The 24,162-nt window shown below is 37.2% G+C and overlaps 1 protein-coding gene across 9 annotated transcripts in view; it reads left to right on the top strand.

Annotated features, from left to right (window-relative positions):
- INPP4B (inositol polyphosphate-4-phosphatase type II B) overlaps positions 1–24,162 on the top strand; it is a 312,437-nt gene that overhangs the window by 181,765 nt on the left and 106,510 nt on the right. For all 9 annotated transcript variants that reach the window (XM_032108397.1, XM_032108395.1, XM_032108396.1 and 6 more), the window contains 5 exons: positions 2,167–2,217; positions 5,568–5,647; positions 13,199–13,310; positions 15,967–16,039; positions 21,680–21,827. In XM_032108397.1, the coding sequence (XP_031964288.1) occupies positions 2,167–2,217; positions 5,568–5,647; positions 13,199–13,310; positions 15,967–16,039; positions 21,680–21,827 (464 nt within the window). The remainder of the gene's footprint in view (positions 1–2,166; positions 2,218–5,567; positions 5,648–13,198; positions 13,311–15,966; positions 16,040–21,679; positions 21,828–24,162) is intronic.

The following is a 24,162-nucleotide window of genomic DNA, read 5'->3' on the forward strand; positions in this document are numbered from 1 at the left end:
GGTGTTGGGGTCCCTCCCCCGCCGTGTAGCCCTGGGAGAGGGGCCCTGAGGGCACAGACACGGGGCTTCCCTGTCCCTGCTCAGCCTCGTTCCCATTGGTTGGTTTGTGTTCCCTGCGCGGGCAGAAGGACCCTTGGTCCCGTGATTGAACAGTTCCTCGGCAGAGCTCCGGCCATGCGGCTGGAGAAATAAACACCTCTGAAACAGCAAGAATCTGTCTGTCCATATATATTTCCTTTCCACGGGACTCCTGGTTTGATATATGCGTGTTGCAGGATCCCCACTGCAACACTGTGAAGCACAGCTTAGTATCATATAAAAACATGTACACGTTTTAAAATACTTGCTGAACCTTTGCTGGGTTACAAATGCCTAAGTAAATGATGAAGAGGAAGGTTAATTCTTAAATTATTATTTTTTCTTGAAAAAATAGCCATAATAATAATTAAAAAATGTAAATACCTCACTTCTTGTTGGGCCAGATATCACCTCTTTGAGGCTGGCACATTGAACAGCTTTTTAGCATCTTAAAATGACAGTATTTTTGGTCTGGTGTTGATACTCCATCTTTCTTTTAAGAAACAGATCTGCTCTAAGTTATTTCCCCAGCTTCAATGGGGAAAGATAGGTATCACCAACAAGAAAATGTCAGTAATTTCATTTCCATTTGTGACTTGAAACATTTAAAAGTAAATTTTAAATACAAATATTGCTATTGAACATTTTGTACTAGTTTTCTGCAGAAAGCCAAATGCTTTGGAGTTGCTAATGTTATATTAGTGGGGAAAATCTAAATGTAAAATTGCATCCAAATGAGGACTCCCACAGATTTCTAAAGTATTCTGTCCCTCATTAAATTAATTATAGCACTTTTTACTATTTTCAGGCTTTTGTGGAAAAGACAATGTTCTCACTGTAGGGAATCAAGGGATAAGAGCTGGCTGAGAAAAACCATGGTTCTACTTTGTCAAGTCTTTGTTGTGGACTTTATATTGGTGCTTTATAACAACATGTATTTAGAACAATAAACATACAAATTATCTTTGCTTTAAAGGAGAGCTTCTTTTTGTGTACTAAGTTGCAGCTAGAATAGAAGAATTGAGGGTCACATTTGAGGGCATAGAAAAAAAAATGAGTCTTTTGCCAAGAGATTTACAAAATGAGTTTGAGTTTTACTTGGAAGTCAAGCCAAAAGTTTGTCCTTGGGAATGAATATCTGTTATTTAGGCTAGGTAATCAAACAGATGTTCATGCTCAGTGTATTCTCCCTTGTGTGTTGCTTTTAACACCAAGTTATTCCAAAGGGCCGGTTTTGGCCCAGGCAGGCCATGTGAGAGGGACGTCACAGAGGTTTTCTTATATATTTTCTATCTAATTTTTGCTGGTTAATCAGTTGTCTGTTCTCAGCCACCACTCAACAATCAAATTATGAAGACACTGAAGACACACACCCACCCACATCCACAGACCAACCCATACTATATTTTGGGAAATACAGAAGAGGAAGTCAGGTTATCCCATACTTGCTCTTGTGAAATGAAAGCAGTTGAGTACAGTGGCAGCTCCACCTTGCAGAAAATGCAGGGACAACTGGAGGTCCCTTGTAGGGGAGAATATAGAGACTTTCCCTCTTTGAATGCCTACAAATGTCTCTTACCTCAGAAATGCTCAGCAAGTGGCAGAAGGAGGCAGGGTCATACACTGAGTGGGACTGGGGATCAGGATTTCTGCTGCAGATCAGCTGGCAAAGGCAAGTACTTGGAGAAAATACTTTCTAATGTACTATGCTCTTTCACTTGAGGCTGAAAATTTTGTTTCCAGATAACGCCTCTAGATGAAGAATTCTGTCACTCAAGTTACAGTCAAAAAATCTCCTTTTAGGAAAGGAAAACCTGAACACAGCTTTTCTCCCTTTAGAGACTCAGGAAAGTTCAGAATGATAAATGGGCAGTGGTAAGATACTTTCTTCACAGGAACCAGCAGATATTGTGCTTAAATTACTAGTTGTTATAAATTATATATACATATATAGCTCCATTTAAATTTATCTCCAAAGTGTCAAAAGTGTGAGGAAAGAAAGGCATGATCACTTCTTTCATTCTAATTGGGAAGCAACAACAAAAAATGTAATGATTTATTGCCTTTATTTTCCCTCCCTTCTCTCAGGTCCGCACCAGTGTCCTACCTGATCACAAGGAACCAAGAGCAGATGTTGGGGTAAGCAATAATTTTCGTTGATTTTTTGGGTTTTTTTTTTTTCATCTCATCAGCAGGCACAGACACTCACTGCTCAACAGGAGCTGACAAGCTTTTTTAATAGCAAAAGTTGTGTTAAATGAACAAGATAATCAATGCAGGAGTGATAGTCTCATGAACTGATGTAATCTGGTTCACATCTCTTTTGAAAATCTTTTTCAAATGAAGCTAACCTGAGACAAGCACGACTCTGTAAACTCCTTGCTAATGCCATACAAGCAATCTGGATGAGATTGAGAGGCTGGAATGGTATTGCCTCAATGAGCCTGGTCTGTCACCTTCTGGTCTTCATCTGCAGGATATCAAATGTTCTGCAGCAGGAGTTGCCTTTGGTTTGTGTTTTCAGAAAGTGCAGTGGCAACATAAAGAGGACTCATTTTTATGTGTAGATCTATAGATAGAGCTTTTGACAAAGGTATTGGGAAGTAATTTCTGTGTCTGAGAGGGCTAAAACCTCCCAGATAATATGGACACCTTGTGAGGGTGGGAAAGGTTGGTCTTGCTAGAGCTGAATAAAAGACCAAACACCACCCGGTGCAGGTGTCAGATCTGTCTGCAAACATGTAAAATAACTGAGGGTTTAAATTTTTAGCCTAAGGTGTTGACTTTTCTGCCTTACCAGGACTTCCTTGGCATAGTTTTCAGGACTTCAGCTAGTGTTTGAAAAATCTGTAACTTGTCAGCAAGTTCAATCTTAGTGAAATAATTGATGTGTTTTAACTTTTCATGTAGCTATTATAGAGACTTTTCTCTTTGGCTAGCTGAGATTACTCATCAAACTAGTCAAGGCACCTATCTTAAGATTTATTATTGTGACTGCAAGACTAGCAAAATTCCAAAGGAACATTACTCTGCAATTAGCATTACAGCAGCAATTCTGTTTAAAGCCTACTTTTCAAGCCTTTCCAAGTCATGTGGGCAAAGTTAGATTGCTTTGTAGACTGCCAGTTCAGGCCAGGGTGGACTATTGGAAACTAAATCAGTATGGAAAAATTATTCTCCAGTTTGATATTAGATCCCCTGAACATTAGCATAACTCTCTTCATTTGGGTCATGGGATCATTTCAAATTTTGTTTGATTTTGCACCTAGCTCTGTATTGTGAAGAAAAGAAACTTTTTTTCTAAATAAGTATAAAAATATAAAAAAAGAGAACTAAGTAGAATGTTTTAAGCTGATGAAATCATTCACCTTTAATTTCATGACACTGGAAAAGTAGATAAGACACTCAGAGATGTTTCGTGGGTACAATGTCTAAAGCTCTTTGACTGTATAAGAGAGCAGTGTAATTGCTTTTTGGCCCTGGTCACATGAGGACTCTGACTTAGGATCCTTAAATACATTTATAGCTCTATTGTGCTGCAGAAAGAAGCCCCAAGTGACAAAACCCTATCAGTTTCATTCCAAATACCCCTCTTCCCCTTTCCAAATGGTCAGGTTTCAAACGTAAGCACTCAAATGTCATGAAATGCCAGAATAAAGGCTGCCATAGAGACTCTGTGCTGTGGAATGTGTTCTCACAGTATGAAGAAGGGTATGCTCTTGGGAGAAGATAAATAATCTGGGCTAAACGTGTGACCACAGAGTTTTAGTGCAGAAACACTGTCATGTTGACTGAATTAAAGGAAGACAGAACTACCTGTGTGTTCACTCCAGCAAGGTTGTGCATCACTGTGTGCCACACCTGGATGTCTTTTTCGTAGAAGTACATTTAATTTGGCACTGAAAATTACTCGTGATCTTTGCTTGCGCAGCTGTGTTATTTTTCTATATATATATCCTACAGGCCTTTGTGATTCCTTTACTCCTGTTCATCACTTCGCAGATCCACCATTTTCTCAGCCTTCCCTAGACTCTCAACTGGTATCTTTTTTTCTTTTGCTGCTTACGTGTCGACAAAAGCATAGGAAATCTAAGCCTGTGCCATTGATAGGAGCAAGTCATACCTCATGACTTAGTTTACCAAATGGGAGACCAGTGCTGGTGCTTACCTAATTTCAAAATTGTTATTTGAACTGTACATTTTCTATGGAAGAAAACTGATCTTAGTGTAGAGCTTTATTGTTTGCATTCAAAAACTCAATATCCTGCTGGCTTTCCTGAGAGAAAGCAGGCTGAAGGGTTTTTTTTTTTTACCAGAGGAATTTACTCTTCTTAGCAGCAGCAAATTCTTTTCTGTTTTTCCCTGAAGGGAAAGGTGGTCTCTGCAGGCAGCCTCTGTTGACTCAGAGAGACTTGATTCTCCTTTAATTTGTATATCCAAGAATGTATATAGTTTAGCCTGGAATTTTAATTTGCCATTCCAACAGTAAACTTAGTATTATGTAATAAAAAACAAATTTTGTGTCCTTCTTATTGTTTTATTGAAAAAAATTAAATATAATGTCATGATCTCATTATAATTTATCTAGAGCAAGTGATATTGTGTTGTATATTTGAAAGATAAATGGATAGAAGATGGCCGTAGGCTGTTAGCTTCTTTCCCATTGTTACCAAGGCAAGAATACTACTGCTGGCCAAGTTGACAAAATGGGATTTCAGCAATGTGCAGCAGGATACCAGGAGAGGTTAAAAAATAACCAAAGTGCAAAAGAATATTTAATCCTTTTTCCTCTTTGTACTTTTTTTTTTTTAACGTGTGAAGGTAATTTTCATAGAAGAAAAAGATGTAGTGGTGTAGCTTATCAACTTTAGGCATTCTAGTTGCCTTAGCACATTTCTTTGCACTTGTAATGCAGTGAATAGGTTCACCTTACAGTGGAAATAGAGGAAAAAAGTACTTAAAGCATTGCCAAGAACTAGAGAAATATAACATTTCTATTAATAAACTTGTGCTGAACTCAATTTTAAAATACTTTCCTAGCAAATATGTTCATATTTGGAATACATGGTAGTGCCAAAGGCTTGAGGAAAAACCATAACAAGAACAACTTCGGTAAAAAACTTAGCATTTCTTGTAATCCAGAAATTAGAAAAATAGAAAGAAATAGATGCAAAATGCAAATACTTGTACTGAATGAAATTTTTCCTGTGGCTGTATGTCTTACAACATGTTATTTTGTCAGATTGTTTGACCATTCTTAATGGAAAAGAGAAAGTTTCCTGCCGATAAAACCAAAGTTTTTAACATTTTACTGATAATCATGATACAGATGCATAAAAAAATTTCTAGTGGATAGAGTGTCAAACTGTTATATTGAAATGCAATATTTTTTTAGGTACCAAAGAAAGAATTTCAAGTGCGAGATGAAAAGAAGTAACAACTAAAAAATGAATGGATGTGTTATTTTTTCTTTCTGCTTTGATTTGTAGCGAAGCTTCCTGGGCTGTGCAACATTTAGAGTAGTAGATCTGGTAAAGTCAAAGGAACAACAGTTGACCCTTACTCTCAGGTAAGTGTTTCCCTCTGTTGTAAATCATGGTGAGTTAATAACCCTTGGCACTTCTCATCCAAAGAAAGTCAACAAAGATGGGGAAGGGTCTGGAGCACAAGTCATATGAGGAAGGGCTGAGGGAGCTGGGAGTGTTTACCCTGGAGGAAAGGAGGCTCAGTGGGGACCTTATCACCCTTTGCAATTACCTGAAGGGAGGTGGTTGTGAGGTGGGGGTCCATCTCTTCTCCCAGGTGGCAAGTAAGAGGACAAGAGAAAACAGCCCCAAGTTGCACCAGTTGAGGCTTAGATTGGATATCAGGAAAAAAATCTTCACATGAGGGGTTATCAGGCACTGGAACAGGCTACCCAGGGGAGTAGGCAGGTCACCATCCCTGGAGGTATTTATAAGACATGTAGATGTGGCCCTGAGGAACATGGTTTAATGATGGACTTGGCAGTGCTGGATTGATGGTTGGGCTCAATACTCTTAAAGGTCTTTTCCAGTCTAAAGAATTCTATGATTGCTGCTTGACTGGTTTTAAACTCCATATTCCATCAGGTATATATTAGAGGTCAACTTGAAGTGCTTCTAATTCTGCCATGCACAAATTCAAAATTAAACACCAAAATTAAATACCAACCCTATAAACTGGAGCTTCCCAGGTGCCAGATTAGAAAAGGTGATTTTATAATATGATAACCTATGGAAGAATTGCAGGCAATTTGGCATAGGGAATATTCTTTCAAAGTTTCCTTTAGAAAGGAGCATAAGATTCCCAGTTTGGTTTACTGTGTGTGGTTTAAACAATTAACAGTATACAGTTTGGTTTGGTTATCAGGCATGTTGAAAGAAGGAGGGCTTAATTATTATCCCATGTGAAAATGGTTGTGGTCTCCTAAACTCATTGTTATATGCAGCCATACTGAAATTATGGGGGATGTGATGTACAGCTGTAACCAGTGACAGGGTACAGAGCTGTAGGAGGGTCAGAGCCAATGTTCAAAACCTGGGACTGGGCTGAACAGACATTTCTTAAAGCTGTGCACTGAAGGAAGGAAAAACAGTTTTAACCCTGTTACTCTCCTGCATGGCTTAAGATAAATGAAGATACAAATCAAAACCTTTTGAAGGTTATGGGCACCCTTTTAGGTGGTGATTTTCAGAATAAATTTATTGGACTTTTTATAGTGCAGGGATTTTGTTGAGCTGATTATTCCAAGTGCAATCGAGGCTTATTTGAGATTACTGGGAAGGTACATTTAAGCTTCACAGAGCAAGTGCTCAAACTCATCATGCGTCTACAAAGGCAACATTTGGGGGGGAAAGAAGGTATGACTGGGAGAACTGAGACACTGGTGTATGTTGTGCCTGCGATATTGTACATAGGTGCTGTGGGAAAGTTGTGTTACATTTGTTACCCTGAGCACAGGAAGACAGCCTTAATTTGGTTTACGGAGCAAATTATGACCCATTCAGAGGTGTCATGGTACTGCCACTGTGTCAAGGACATTTTTTAGAAATGGAAACCTGTTGAAGTATTTTGGCACCTGCCTTCCTATTTCAACAAGAGTAGTTGGATATAAATGTGTGTAGTTTACAGGGCAAAGTTAACAAAGTACTTTGATTTTAATTTCTCCCAAACACAGAAAATGCCACACCTAACAAGGAGATAACTTTGTCTAACAAAAAAACCCAGTTAAATAAAATGTGAACTGACAGATCCCTATGGGACTCGAAGGCTAGATAAATGAATTCCAGCTTTTTGATTGTAAGAATCTATTCTTACATGAATTCAAGTCGTCTCTAGCTCTTTGGGATAAACCTTGCTTCTGTAACTGACATATTGAGAATTCGATCTGAAGACTGCCTTCAACAGGTGGCACAGTAACTGACAGAATGGAAAGTTTCAGGACAGTTTCAGAGTAAGTATTTTGTATCTCACCCATCCAATTTGTAATCAAAAAGTAAAGATGGAAAACTTGTAAGAAATAGATGAAAAGTTTAATTAATATTTTTAGTCTTGGTTGTCCTCTTTGTTCAGCTAACATTAGAAGACAAATACACCAATTCAAATTAATTTCCAGATACATTAAATGATAGGGTATAGTCAGTTGGATTTTTTTTAAGAAAAAAAATCCTAACCATTCAAATGTGGGATTTTTTCTGATTATGATTATTCAGCAGCAGAAAGTCAGTAGAAATTATCTGCATTTCTTCGATGGCAATTTAACCAGAGCAGTCTACTAATTTAAGCTTGCTTTCCTCTAATCACCCTGAGGTAATAGTACCTCTCAGGAGGATAAAGGATATATCAAGGGACTTGTCCGAGCATGAATTTCTATTTAATTCTTGTTGATATTCTTTGGATATGAGTTTATCAGGAAGTGCCTGTGATTGAGATTCTTCTTTGTTAGATTAGAAGTAGAGATTTAAGGACCCGGAAATAGCTCTGTGGTGTACCCAGTAATTATTGGTGTAATTATAAAGTCTGGTTGATTTTTAACTGAGTTTTCTTTTTGTTTTCCTTTCATTCTTTAGTTATTATGTCTTGCCATTGTCTTCCTGAGGTACAATGTAACAATATAAAAGTGTTTTTCAAGGAATATTCTTGTATTTTTTTGTTATTTTGTGGAGAGCTAACATGTGTCTACAATTTCTTACTGTTGACACACTGTGCTCTACTTTTCCCTTTTCCCACCATTGTACCCTAATAGCAATTAGGGACACAAGTTACAAAACCTCTACAAAAGGACTTTTTATTCGGATTGTCCTTTCTCCGCCATAAAGGTTCTCTAAACTGGTGGCTGAGTGCTTCTGGTAGATCTGTGCACGTGTAGCTAATCATCAAAACACAAAAAGGTCAATTTGTAGAATTACTTCAGTGTACACCACTGATGTTGTCAGAGGAATTTAGTTGCTAGAGATTTGGGATTGCAGTTTCCAATATGAAATTTATAAAAAGAGAGATGCTTTCTGTAGACTTGCATGTTTCATTTTGCAGTGATAATGCAATGTCACTTGCTTCCAGCTTTCTCATACAGTTGTGATGATGAATGGGATAAAATGGGCTGTTGAACGAAACAAAAGTCCTTTTCAGTAGGAGAAGATTTCTTAACATTGACTCTACAATATTGTGTGTCCAATTAAAAAAAGAATCACGCATATTTTTTTCTTTCTAAATGAGAGCTAGGTATACGGGCTGTTAATTTAGCAACAAAAGCTGATATTTTTTTAGTTGATTTAATTTAAAAGTTCAGTTCAGAGGAACACTTTACCATACCCTTCCGTTAAGAACAGCACAATGTTTTGGTTCTTTGGTTTTTTTTCCCTTGGTTGAGCTCTGTGGCTTTTTGTAAAGAGCTAGCAATCAGTACTTCCATTAGCTCCTTCCCCTGTGGTGGTAGTTTGCCTGTTTCCAGGAAGGCTCTCTTGAGCTTGGGCAATTTTTGTTTGATTTCCACTTGGTTACATGTAAGAAGCAGCAAAAGAAAAAGATAATGGTTCTCTCTTGTGTTCTCTGCAAAAATAACGTACATATGTCTGTCATGCTGCTCTTAAGAAACTAGACAAAAGTGTAGGTAGGGTACTTCAGTGTGAAACTGGGTTGGTGTCAATTCCACTCAGATCCTTTGGCCCCTGTGAGCAGGAGCTCTATAGCAGTGGAGCTAAACAAACAAGAACTAGGACAGAGTGCATGAATTATACAGATTATCTGGGAGGTTGTGCCTCTGCATGTCTGTCAATCATGTACTATGCAGACTTTCTTTAAGCATGTGTCAGTGCTTAAGCTCTTGGACAGTATCTGTTTGTCTAGCTATCTAATTTTAGTTGTCTTCATTAATCTTGGACAGGACTGAATTTTCTTTAAATAAAGGAGATAAACCTAAGTATTTTTGGAAAGAAAGTGCTCTTAATTTCCCTCCCTCCTAACATCTTGTAGTTCAGTGGGCCAGAAAACATGTAACTGCACTTTGGTAGTAGTAATATTCACAAAATTTAACTAACTAGAGAGAACTGAAAAGCAGCACAGTGATTTCTGCAGTCATTTACGTACCTAGCATAACTTCCCTAGGAAATGATGACCATAAAATACTATATATTTCACTACTTTTCCCTATTAAAATTCAAAAGAAATTTGTCTACAACTAGTTGTACTTGGTCTCCATCCTGAAATTGTTTCTTGGCTGCTTCATGTTGTGTCATCCACCCCAGGAAGCTGGTGAACAACAGCTTGGCTTTATAAGTCAGGCAAATCTCCACTAAAGTTGAGGTGAAACTTGTTCTGAAATGAAGCTTAATCAACTGTACATTGAAATAACGAAAACAGAAGGAACTGAGCATTGCAAAACTTTGTTTATTTACCTTAGAATGCAACAGAATGTTATTTACAGTGGACTTGTTTAAAACCAGTACTGATTGTTGTAATAGGCTTCACTGTGAATTCACAGAATAAACGTTTTTATGCAAGTACAATACTTTTGTGCTTGGATATATAAAAATATATTATACCAGTGGAGAAATTAATTTTATGACAATCTGCAAGTTAATCTGTGCTAATTGCATTTATTGTGTATTACGCACTGGAGAAAGGGGCTGCCTGCTAGACCCAGTCTGCAGTCTGCTTTTCAGGCAGTCATTTTGTCTTTTATAATTAACACAGCCATGCAAACATGCAGTTTGCTTCCTTTTTTTCTTTGTGTGTTTTTGAATATTTTTCTTTTCTTTTTTTTTTTTTTTTTTGAAGAAAGGTGTGTGGCCATGGGAACCAATTAGCAGGCCTAAATTTGCATATTCAACATAGTAATGAGACTTGATGAGATCAGCATTGGAGGCAAATGACTGCTGTTCTCAGTCCATCTAGCTCACTTACTTTTCCATCACTAACTGGTTACCTTTTTCCTCTCTGGATGCCTTGGCCAGCATCTTATGGCCAGAAGTAATAAGGTGGGCACAAATTCCTGCTGCTCATGATGTTACTGGCGATCTCCTTTCCTCACATTTGAGGGAACTGATACTGACCTGGGGGTCCTTAAGGACTTGGGATCGTAGAGAAATCTATTTCAAATGCAGGTGCTCTGTGAACAGGTATCAGATGATTGCTGCTCCTTGTCCCAGGGCACTAAAACAAAATCAGCAATTTCCAGCTCCATAAGACAGGTGGATTTTGTGCCATGTATGGGCTTCTTACATTGACACTGATTTTATTCTTTTTGCAGTATCCCCCATCCCAACTTGCCCTGTGCAGGTTGTCAAGGTGCAGTCCTTTGTTCTGTGGGGATATAGTGTGTCTTGTCTCATGACTGAGAGCAATTTGATGCAGGGACCATCTTCACTGCACCATGCGGGTGCAGAGTGACCTTCTCAGCTTTACTAAACTTCAGCAAATAAGCTGGTTCCATCCTAATGCATTATGAAGTGTTCTAAAATCAGTCAACTATTTCTCTGGTGTTCTGTTGAGCAGTGTGTATGTGTGAGATTCTCTTCACATCTGTGCAGGCAAATGACACGAAGTGTGTACATATATGTGTGTGTGTGTGCTCAATACTATTTGTGCAAAGTAAAATAATACAGGTTTTATCCTATTAAAGTATGATCACTAAGGGTTTTTTTTTTTTTTTTTCCCACTGCATCACTTCTGTTTCTCCCTTTTAATTTTCTTTCAAGTGAAATACTAATCTCATGGTATTGCTGGAAAATTTGAAATGACTGACATGTCTATTTGAAGACTGTCATGTACTGCTGGGGTTTTAAAATCACAGAGTCTGACACTGCTCACAGCAGTTTCGCCCTGGGCATTTATAGAGCTCTTTGTTGATTTGTATGCCTGTAGCATTCAAAAGAAACTTTGATTTGGTGATTTGTTGGTTTTGTTGTTGTTGGCTTTTTCTGTTAAATTGTGTTTTCATATTTCTGTGTGGGAAGATAACTGGAGGAAGAAGTACAACTACAATGCACCAAGTCCGGCTGTTTAGTTTTATTGTGTTGCATTACCTTCTCTTGCAGGTAATGTATGTTCCAGATTGTAATATTGCATATGTATTAGACCAGAACAGGAGTGATTTTGACAAGAAAATAATAATAATAATAATAATAATAATAATAAATAATAATAATAATTTTTTTTTTAAAAGTAAAAGTGAAATTAGATCAATCATTGTTTTTAAACCTGTACAAAATACGTATTACTCCTCATGCAGGCAAGCAATGCAGTGCTCACTGCCATACTGAGGCCAAGCTTTTAATAACAGCAGCAAGGGGAATATGTCACATTCTAAAGAACAAGAGACAAGGACTGCAAAAGTACAACTATCATTTCCATTTCCATTTTATTTTACTGGAGCAACAGGCCTTGTTGGCTTGGATCAGTTCATTCACTTGGCACTTTGATCAGAACACCTTAAGATGTTGAAAAATTTTCAATCTTATAACCACACACTTTGGTTTTTAAAGCTATATGTGATTTGCTGACAATAATGTATTCCCTTTCTGCTTGGGAATACTGTAGTGCATTTGTTGACATAGCCGAGTTTGGGTGCCGGTTTGATGCAAGAAGGAGAAAAGAAGTGAAGTCAAACCATGAGGCTGTGGCAACTCAGGGGAAAGTTCTTCATTCAGAAGGGACTTAAGTTGTTCTCATGCATTTCAAAATTATTATGTATTTCTGCTCATAAGCACCATTTGGACATTGAACCCTTTCTACTTTCCTTCTGTATACTCTGTTAATTAACATAGGCTTCTTCAATTGCAAAACTATCTGGAATTGGTTCATTTTTAATTGTTCCTTTATTGTCAGTAATTAATTTGCCTTAGAGCAAATGAAGTTTTGAACATGTAAAATATGAAGAATTATGTTTATTTTGCAAGGTTTTATAGAAGACCAGATTTGTATAGTTGTAAAATAAGTGTATTCTACTGAGCCTAATGGTTTGCAACCAAAATAATTATTTAAATTGGAAGCTTGGGGTAACTATTTTTTGCGATTTTACTGTAGGAGTTGGACTTGATGATTCTAATGGGCCTGGAACTGTTCACCTGGAACTGTACTACCATTCCTATGTAGTTCAAGAAATAGGATGGATTCTGAATAATTACTCTGGGAAGGGATTACAAAAGGAAAAGTGATATTCAGATTAGTTTTGTTGTTTTGGTTTTGCAGGGTTTTTATTAATACACTGAGTATGTCCTTTCTTTGAAGATTGTTAGGAAACAAAGCCATGCACTCTGCAATGGGATTGCAGGTCCTAAGTGGAATATTGGTGCAGTACTACAGCCTTTTATCCAATGGTCCACAGGCAGGATAAGGTCTAGAATGAACACTTGGCAGCGCTTGTGGATTCATGCACCATTTATAGCACTTACGCATTCTCAGTTTTGTGATGAAAATATTCAGTGCCCTAAAGAATTTGCCTCATTGTTAACATTTGGTTTGTGATTGTAAATAACCAATTCAATACAGGTGACTGCAGCTGTACAGAATGGAGAAGGGACTAAATATTCACTGACAATATTTTAATTGAAAGAATTTGATGCTGCAAGTGACCCAGTGTCGTGGGTTGTTTTTTTTCCAGAACATCTGATGGTGGAAAGACAGTCGGTACCATTGAAGTCAATCTTGTGAAGATGGGAGAGCTAGAGGAGGGGGAAACAGACCACATCACAGCAGATACCCAGGATCAAAAGGTAGAAACTCAGTTTATTGCACAAAGTTAATTAGAATGATCAGTTGTACCAGATGTCTAAAATACTAATTACCAAATTGGGTTAAGGACTTAAAACAAAATTTCTGGAGTAAGTAATATGTACACTTATCTCCTTTGACTAAAAAAACCCTCATGAAAATATACAGAGTAATATTCTAACTTGAGTTTCCTAGTCCCTTTCCTTCCTTAAGAAAAAAATAGCTTATTTTTATCTCAACTGAATGTATTTGATCTCTTCTGATCAAAAAACTGTCCAGAGAGATGCCGTAAATATGGCTTCTTTTTTCCTTGGATAGCCGCTCTGCTTTCTGCCCTTGAAGTCCTATTCATGTTGATTTTTATGTGCAATCTGTGCCTACAATACTGAAAAGCTGGGAAGAATGACAGACAGGCAAGCCAAAGAAGAGGTGAATTCCCTTGCAGAGGTGCAGGTTCAGCTGCATTTCATGGGAGCACACAATTTTTGCAGCCCTAATACGATGGATTACTGCTTAACACTATGGTGTATTCTGTTCTTCACAGAAAAAAAAAAAGTACATATTGATAGAGGGAATGCAGCATTTTTTGTTTGGAAGTAAAATATAAAACCGTATTTTTTGAGAAAAGGACTTTATTTTCAATATATTTTCTGCTCAGCCAAACCAGTCTCGGGTAAAATTCTGAGGGTAGATTTTACACTTTATTTTCACCACTTATCTCAAAGGACTTCAATGCCTTTTTAAAACAGTAGATGAGTGGGACCAGTTCCAAAAAGCTAACAAATGCTGTGAAACCTTTCTGATTTTGAACTGTAAAACTTGTACAAGATATGCAACATGAGGGTTTTTTTCAGCCTTCTCTTTCATTTTGCTTTTCTTCCATTTCAAAATGTGAAATGAGACTCCTTGCAATTATTTGAGATGTAATAAATGAGCTGCATCTGGCCTGGGGGAGACAGAAGGCTTTAGTAGCATCTTTCTGGGGGTTTCTAATACTTGTAAAGAACGACCAGCCTTGCGACAGATGTATTTTCTGTGGTCTTTAAAGGATTCCTCAGTTTGTACAAATTAGTTGCAGCAGAGTCTTGGTTTATATGTTCATAGTGAGGATGTGTGCCAGTTTGGACAAATTTGGAGGAAAATATCCTCTGATAGAAGGCAGGTTACAACCATCCTTCCCCGCCCAGGTTCGGGAAAAAAGAAATTTTTTTCCTTGGAAGAGAGTGAAAGAGATAAAAACTATTTATTTAACAAACACACAGGAAAAGAATAATAATGCTAAATAATAAAACCTCTCGCCATGGAAAGAAACCTGGGAAGATTTCAGAGTCCTTCCGTAGTCTCTCTCTCCCCCTCCTTGGAGCTGGGACGGGGTGGTGGGCCCCCCTCCAGGGCCAAGGCCTCGGTGGAAAAGTCCTCCCAATATATTCTGATGTTGAAACTGTCCAGCAGAGGAAAAGGGAAAAAAACCGAAGTCCCAGGAAAACAAAAGTTCAACTCTCCGTCTCCCTCCAGAGAAAAAGGGCTGAAAGCTGGCTGGAAAGCAAGCAGGGTGGTTCTTCTACTCTCTACCCGTAGAAAGCAGAACACAGAGGAGTCTGTGTATCTGTGTCCTTGAAAACAAACTGTAAACTGCTTTGAAAGTTTTGCTGTTTTTTTTTTTCTCTCCCCCCTCTCAGGCTCAGTTTAAAGGCACAGAAACGGCAAAAAATTAATTTCTGGGCATAGAGCAGAGATAGGGGATACACATCGTAAAATCACCCCAAGAGAGGATGCAATTGTTAGAATGTAGAGTTACTGAATTACTTCAAATAAATAACTTTTGAATTGGGTTTGCTCACTTTTAGATAAACTATGTGCAGGAATTTCTCATGGAAGAGGAAGGTGATGGTTAAATTCATTTCCAGATATCAACTGGTAGAGAATACATCATGTCTTGCTCTCTGCCTTAGGTTTTCCAACTGAACTTCTAGAAACTGGGGAACATAGCTCCCTATCACCTTTAGAGGCTCTCATTTGTTTACTAGCTGGGGGTAGGAGGAGCATTAAAACTATACTTCATACTACATTTAACACAGGTGTACACTGATTGATTTTTCCATAAACTTTTTATACTTTTATGCACTAATCTTATCAAAGAAATATTCCAGTTCACTTGTATAACATATTACTTTTATCACAAACTGCAAGCACATTTTAAAGACTTTTATGTGCTTCCTACCTTTCCCTTGTTTAAAAATTAATTGTTTTCTTGCAGAGTGCATGTGAAAACTACTTTGCTTAAAGAAACTCCTTTGAAAGCACAAAACTTGTCAAAAATGGTTTTAAACGAAAGTGCCTTATTCTTAAAAATATAATAAAATATATTATTAAGCTAAACTATTAATATCTCTCAACCCTTCTGCCACTATACTGCTAGGAAACCTTTCTGTTTTATTATGAAACAGCTGATCATATTTTGTCATTTTCTTGGCTATAATTTTGGTTGTGTTACAGTGTCTTGGAACAGAAATATAAAGAAAAAATGTAAATTATAATTAGGGCTTCGGAAGTTTATATTATTATCAGTGATGGTTTTCTGGCTACCTTTTATAAACTGCCATGGATTTATTTCAGACCCCTGAATGTGTCACATTTGTTGTTGCATTTCTTTTGCAGTGTGCATTGGTTCGTGAGTGTACAGCCACTGAAGGCCTAAGTGGGAAAGACAACCTACCTTCCTTAAATGCAGGTAAGAATTCCAGCATCTCTAAGAGATGGCTCTTTCAATGCTATGTCAGGTCCTGAAGAAAGCACATAGATTTGTGACAGAGCTCATAAAAACTCTTCAAATGCTGCACAGATGTTTAAGTTCAATATTTTAGTGTTTTATACATATTTGACAGTATCATTTTATTGAGAAATGTGAGGAAATGTGTGTCAGTTATGCTTTCTGAAGCAGTGCATGAAATCTTCATCTCCTACATCTTTACAGTTCAATGATTTTCAAGATTGTCAGTGACTTCCATGGGCATGGAATTAACCTCGTAAGATTCTGTCATGTCATTGCATGGCATTCTGTTAAATAATTATGCATTATTTGTAAGTGAATACCTGGGAGAATCAATCTCTCACATAGCTGATGAAGTGGCAGTTTCAGTTTGATCTGGAAGCTGTCTGTTGTAGAATAAAGGGAGCTGTTGGCAAGGCATTCTCAATTCTAGGTCAACTCTGGGGTTGTGTGCATGGTGTTAAACTAGAGCTATTTCTCTTTCATTATACTGAGAAATATTACATGCTGATATGCTGCACCATAAAACTTTTATTAGCCCAAGTTTATGAATCTCCATTACTCTGCAGTAACAATGTCACAAATAAGTTATATGGGTCATCTGAAACCACAGCGCTGTCAAGAATTCTGTGTTTGCTGCATACAGTTGAGGAGGAATGTTACTGAAATTTTACAGCCTTTTAAAACCTTTACTGAAACTTTTTCATATGACTTCTGATAGGACAGACTCATTAGACTAGCTTTGCAGTCTGAAGGAAGCACTAAAAACCTCCAAAAATTAAGTTCTTCCATGTATGCATGAATGCTGTAATTTTTTTCTGTGAGTTATTAAGATTAGATGAGAAATGGAAAAATTTCTCCTACAGAGCTACCATTTCTTTTCATCAATTCCAAGTGAGAAAGATGTTAATTGAGAATTACTGAATGTACAGGAATTACATCTGGCTCCAGAAATTCCTGAACTGGAAACAGCTGGAGGCAGGGAGGGTATCTTGCCTGTCTAGGTATCTATTTATGGCTATTCTTGGAGACAAGATACAGAGACAAATTGAAGGATTTGATCTAACTCAGTGCAGTTGTTTGATTCTGATTCTATATGTTATCCAGAATAGTGGGACTTAAAGAAATGACATCTCTGCTCAGAGAACAATACTGATTCACGACTGATTTTTCCTATTTGTTGCCTCCCTTTTGTGGGTTTGATTGGGGTCTTTTGTTGACTTCTTTTGTATAGGAAAATGCTGTAGATTGTGTATGTATTTTGTTGGAACTTCCAAGGCAGATGTTGGTTTTATGAATATTGAAGTCGATCAATTTGTCAAGAATATTTGCACGTGATTCTATAGCATATCTAGACAGCGTTTCTACATTTATTATTCTCATATACAAACACACAGTATAAAACCAAACCCCACCCAACAGTACTAGGGTTTATAAAGTCAAACATACTGTGGAGGGCCTTTTTTTTGTCATTTTTTGGGTTTTCAGGTTTTTTTAAAAGAATTGAGGGGAAGGAGCAGAACCGCAGGTGCATATGCAAGAAATGACAGCATGCAGGATATTGGAAAGAGTTTGCACTCACAGGAAATTTGTTCTGATAAATAATTACTCTTCAGTCTGTTTCCTGCACTTGTGACTTTCTCTTCCAGCATCATCTCCACTTTCCTGCTGACACCAGGCACTGGTTCTAGGTTTTGTCAGTCCCATTCTTTTTACTGAATTCCCAATTTCTTTTCTTAGAAAATTTTAGCTCTCCTTTTATACTGTCAGCCTCTTTCCTCAACCCATCAGACTTCTTCCCCAGCATGCCTCTGTGACTGGGCTTCCTGTGGATTAAGGCTCTCTGTGTTGCCTGGAGACAGACTGGATTTCTCATATGGGTACCTGTGCAAAAGTGTCAGGAAACCTGATAACATCAACAGTGCCTGTACTGCTTTCCCTGCTGTGTTCATACAGAAGTACCCCCATATACATACATATTTAGTACATGTGTATATTGTTGTAAAGCTTTCTGGTACTTTCTGTTTCTTATTGTGTATCAGGCCTTCAAAATGATGCAACTGGAAAAAATACCCCTCTGTGAATCCTTAAGCCTGTAGGCATAGAAGAACACTGGCATTCTCCTGAAATTTAAATCTTAGGATAGGGAACTTGCAGCCCTCCAGTGAGTTATGAGATGCTTATTCAGTGAGTGGGAATGAGTAGTGTATTTCAGTGCCTTATCACTATTCCATTTATACCCCAAGAGATTGAATTCACGTCTCAAAATTCATTTATTTATAATGCTGGAGAGTTTGCCAGTTGTTTGCATGTAAACAAATTGCACTGTAAATAAAAAAGAGAATAAAAGTAATTGAAATTAAGCAAAATTAAGAAAGCTGTAATTATTATTCCTGAGGTAATACACATCATATACCTATGCTACAAAGAAAGATATAAATAGAAACACTGTTAGTAAATTAATAAATGGCAGAGGTATGCTTTGATCTATGTTCAATAGGGAATGAAAATAAAACCAGAATATTCAATCTTTTATTATTTTTTTACTCTGCTTACAAGGGAAGCAATGTGAAGGATATTGCATGGAATAAAAAATGCAGAGGTCTTCACATTTAAAAATGAGAATGTCCAAAAATATGGATGGGTAAATACATGGCACTGGCTTTTAGGCTTGATGCTACAGAGAAAAGCTTTTAAAATTGGGTTTTCTCTTTTTTAAGCACTGCAGTTCATGTGGATTTTATTTTTTTTAACCCCTCTCATGATCACTGTCTAAATACAGGAGGGATCATGTTTACAAAACTTCCACTCATTTTAATAACTACTTTTTATAAAAGCCAATTCTACTCTTGCCGTTCTTATTGTTTGGGTGCTTTTACATGTCTTCTAGAATTCTGTTCTAGAAAACTTGTTATAGTTAGAAATTAATTACTGTTGCAGTTGGAAAGGAAGACACTTCTGAAATTTGTATGGAATTGCATGATTTCAGTAGTTCTGTTTATGAGGAAAACATCAAGCACTATGCAGTTTTTATTGACAATCTCAAGCTTTAATAATACTGCATATTGGAATTATTTGGATTCTTTGGGAAAAATTCCCAGGCTTTTTTTCTGAGTTTGTAAATTAAATTTTCTTCCTAAACCCATGGAGAGATGATTTGACCATTTTAAAAAACTACAAGGCACTTGAGATTACCCCCATCTGAAAATTCAGACCTGAATCAAAAACCTGAAAATTCAGCTAGTACCTGGAGAGTAGTTTAATAATTCTAGCAACCATAAAAGTCACAATTTTAGATCCAAATTTTCAGTGTCCTTTGTCCCTTGCTGCAGTCCTGATGGGTCTTCTGGGTTTTTTTTGTTTTGTTTTTTCTTTGTGATGGTTGTGGTTGTGGTTACAGGGGGGAGATGGAAGGAAAGAGATTTTTCAGCTACATATTTGCTTTAGGTTCTAACAGATTAATGTGTATTTTTCAGTGTAATAGATTCTGAGTGCAAATTTAAGGGCTGTTCTTGGAAAAACATGCTTTGATAAACTCCTTAGGAAGTAGACATAAAAAGGTAAAATAAAGAAAAGAGTCTTTTGTGTCTGGGGCATCATCATTTAAAATGTCCTGGTAATATATACCAGGCTGCTCCCAACTGATCAGGGGGCACAACAGAAAAAAACCAAACCCAACCCAAAATTATCATCTGGTTCGGCAGTTTTCTGTTTAAGGCCAGACCTGAATTAGCCCTTAGTTTCCCAAGCTCTCCCTAACATTTGAAAATTTGTATTCCCTGCCTTGTTAATGGGAGATGATTGGTGCCATATATCAGCCTTGTGAAATGACAGAGACTGTTAGTATTACTGACAAGACTGGTTTCATTGATTACAAGAATCTCAGCAAAAGAGAAGGAAAATAGGAAATATGTGTTGCAGCATGTTTTAACCAAGTGATATAATAAAGCCCAGACAATGGGTGGAAGTTGATCATAGGCTTGGAGATGCTTTTTTCTGTAGTTAAATCTGTGTAGTGAAGATCCTCAAACTCTAAAAGTGTGCGGAAAAATGTTTGAACATTAAGATATTTTGGGTATTAGTAGTAAAGAAAAATTACTGTTATTCATATGTCAGTGATTTCAAGCATCTCTTTGGCTTATTTCATAACACTGAGTCAGAATTCAGTTTTTGAAAGTAAAATCACTAATAACTAAAGGCAAAATGACTCTAAAAAGGCTTCCAGTTTTTCATCAAAGACTAATGCTGAAAAATAGTAGAGTGATGGGAATACAGAGCAGTACAACTACTTAAACACTCCTCCTTTCTTTGAGTTGCCAGCGATGGGTTTACTGTCAGTATCTTTGAATCTCTGGTCTTGTTTTAGGCCTTTCCTAAAGGATTTCTGTTAAAAAACCTGATTGCTTAGATAGACAAGAGAGTTTGTGTATCTTTTATTTTTTATTCTCTATAAATCAGCCTACATAAGCATTAATGGTGTCAGGGAGTTGTGAATTGAAATGTCTATTAGCAGATGTCATTTTGACAGTAGCAGTTTCCCCACAGCACACATGGGGAATGCATTCCTTTGAGTTACAGACCACTTAGCGGCAGATCAATGGGAGCCTGCTGGAAGGCAGCTTTTTCCAGAAGGCTGACAGAAAGGCACCAGTGGAGGATTTGGATGGCTGTCCAAAGTCATTCCGAGTTGGGAAGCTGTGGACATGTGTGTTAAATGACAATCATTTGTCTCCAAGTAAGCTTATCAAAGTAGTCAAACAGAACGTTTTCTTCCTCAGCTTTTCCCCTATTTGTTCTTTCTGGAAAATAAGAGCAGGGTAAAAGAAAAAGATGGAAAGGAGAGAGTAGAAATTTCCCACCTTTATTATAGAGCATCACTGTAAGATCTGAACGGAAATGTAGCCAACATGTGAGAACTGTAAAATAAAAACATGATGGATTGTAAGCTTCCAAAACACCAAGAAATGTGATTTTCTTATGTCATGTTGCAATAGTGATCTGAAAACAGTGTGTGTAACACAGTGACAGGGCTGTTATATTTATTTCTATGTCTTGACCACATCAATGATCAAGGTAACTCTAAAATGGTCAAAAGTTGTTTCCTTTAATGTAGAAGCACACCTTCTATTTGTGTTAATGACTTCTGTGTGTGCATGTCAAGGGGAAGATGCAGCTGAACTCTGAGTCCTGTGCAATTTATTGGAATTGTGAGTGGTTCTAGCAGGTAGCAAGCAATGGTAGGGACTGTATTGAGTTCATTGTTCATTTGCTCATTCTGGTTTTCCTAACTTCAGCTTAAATGTATGAAAAGAGAGTCTAATTTACATTCTCACTACTTTGAAATCCTAAATTCACAGGTTAGCTACTGTGCTGGTAAAATGTGATTTAATGACTGTACTAGTAATACTTTGTCCTCCACATTCTGGTATAAAAAATGAAATAAAAATTAAATGCTTTTAATAGAATTTTAATGGTTCTAAAATTAATTTTGTAAGCAAGGGGGAAAACAATATATATTATTTTCTGCATGAAATTGTTGCCATAAATTTTCAGAGTCACATAACCACAGTAAAGCAATGATATGATTTTTCCCCTTTGCAGTGTTAAGAAACCCAGTCTGTAAGTTATATAGATTCCCTACTTCTGACAACAAGTGGATGCGGATCCGGGAACAGATGGCTGAGACCACCCTCTCTTTCCATGTTCCTAAAGAACTAATAAATCTGCACATAAAGGAGGATATGAGAAGGTAAGGAAGAAGCAGCAGCAATAGTAAGAAGTAAATTTTATTTTTCTGACTTGGAATCATGCAAATGATGAGCTAAAAAATATTAATTTGAAGTATGAAATGGGCACTTTCTGGCTGCTAAGAATTTACAGCTGTAACTGAACAACAGAATTGACTGCTCAGAATTTTTAGGACTCCAGTGACCTCATAAGTTCTGAGCAACAAACTGTGCTAAAGTGTGGTCATGACTTTAAATCTGTGAATGTCAACATTTGGTTAACAATATAAATAATCTGGAACGTTAACATTTTATAAAGAATCAGCAAATGACAGGGGTGTGAACAGCATTGTGGTGTGTTTGGCTACATGTCTGGGTAGAGTTAATAACACAGACAGACATTATGCAATGGAAAATGACAAGTTTGTAGTGAATAAATCAGCAATGAGGATAAAAATGACATTCCTCTAGATAATCTAAATGAGGTGGCATAAGAAAAGGATACCAAAGTAATGTTTGTTTGAAACCTTAGTTCATGTTTGGTCTTGTAACCAGGAGAGATGTCTGAGAATCGTTACAATGTGTACAGCCTGGGGAAAAAGGAGAATAGGGAACACAGGTGTCCCAAAATCCTCTGTATGTCTAATTTCCCACTGCAGTGATTAAAATGGCAGCTTGTCCTTGAATCCTTGTAAGCTGTGCTGATAAAATGTGGGGAAACCCCTTTATTTTAAGTAGTCCAGGGCTACCCTGAAGAGAATGCCTTCTTTATCCAGTGTTAATGGGTGATGTAGAAGATATTGCCTCTTTCCTCATGGAAGTTGCTTCACACATAGATGGGCATCTGGTCTCATGTATGAGACTAACACTGACCTAGTGCTGCATCTCAAAGCCATCCTGTGCACTTTCCTGTTGTGGTTTACAGAGGTTGTTTGTCCTGCAATATGGAGCTTCTTTTCTATTTTTATTCACCCCATCTGTTGCTTCTGTATGATGTTTTTATGCCAATAGAACAGCATGCAGAAGACTGGAATCTTGATTTTAATAGAGTCAGTGGACTGACACATACTTATGCATGGTGATGATGTGTTATAAAAATCCTATGAATTGTTATGATACTTTATTTTATTCATTTAGTACTGTGTTTAGGCATTTATGGCCTCATCTTGTTTGAGAATACTTATGTGCAAGGTTTTTTTTTTAGTAAGCAATAAAAATAGATTATGCTGACTCGCAGAGTTCATGCACTTCCCATATTTTCATTTGCCCCACAGGTAAATGTCTTTTAGATGTTAGAGGATTACTTTAACCACTTTTACTACTACTGCATTATTCTCTCCAAAGGCATAATGCAAGTAATAGCCCTTGTTGTTATTTCATATTATAGAATTCACCTCCCTGGATAAACTCATAGTAAAAAATCACCATGGTGGGGTTTTCTCCTCACCAAAATAAAGAAAAGCTTTGAGAAAGAAACAGAAGGAAAAGTTGCTCAAAGATTGAGACAAGTGCTTCTGATTTTCCTGATTTGCAACGTGGTTAAGCTGTTCAAGCCCAGTTGAAAGTGTGGGTGTGAAAGAGAGATAAGTGATTGATAGAGTCTGAGGGAGGAGGTACGACTAACCAAAAGGAGCAACAACACGTGGTAGGATAGTAGCAGATGGTGGCAATAGGGGCATCTTTGTCATCTATTATCATATAAGAGCATGGGTTGGAGCTTCAGTTTTGTCTGGGCTTTGCTTTTTGAAATAATTGCAAAGACGTGTTCTTGTGGAGCCCTTACACTTGTAATCAAGTAAAACGTGTGAGGAGGATGCTACTATATTAGTTGTTGAATTCACACAAAACATGTACTGCACCATCTTCAGGCTATTCTCTTCTGAGGTATACTTCTCTGTGTCTTTTTCCCCCAGTTAGTATAAAAGGATAAATATTTTTGTCTCAGAAGCCACTTCTTATCATACTCAGCCTGTTTAATTTTATTTTTATTGTGGCTTCAATATAGTCAGGTCTGACGCAATTACCTATAAAAATATGCAAGTAAGTGTTAATCCTATTCAGTATTCATTATAATTTTTAGTTTAAATTCCCTTTCCTCACAGCTCTTACAATTGTTTATCTCTTGATAAAGCTCCAGTGTTCATTGTTAAACAAACTCTTTCATTTACCGACATGATGCTCTGAAATATGTAACCTCTAAGGGTATTTAACTTCGGGTTTCAGCATGAAATAATATTTTTAAAGAAATGCATGCATTACAGATTTTATCCTTCAAACCTCCCTGGAAGAAACTTTAATAGGAGCTATACGGTAATTTTTATTGTTCTAGCAAGGGTCATACAGTCTGCTTAGCTGGTT

Source organism: Corvus moneduloides, chromosome 5 (genome assembly GCF_009650955.1).
Source record: "Corvus moneduloides isolate bCorMon1 chromosome 5, bCorMon1.pri, whole genome shotgun sequence".
Taxonomy (NCBI): Eukaryota; Metazoa; Chordata; class Aves; order Passeriformes; family Corvidae; genus Corvus; species Corvus moneduloides.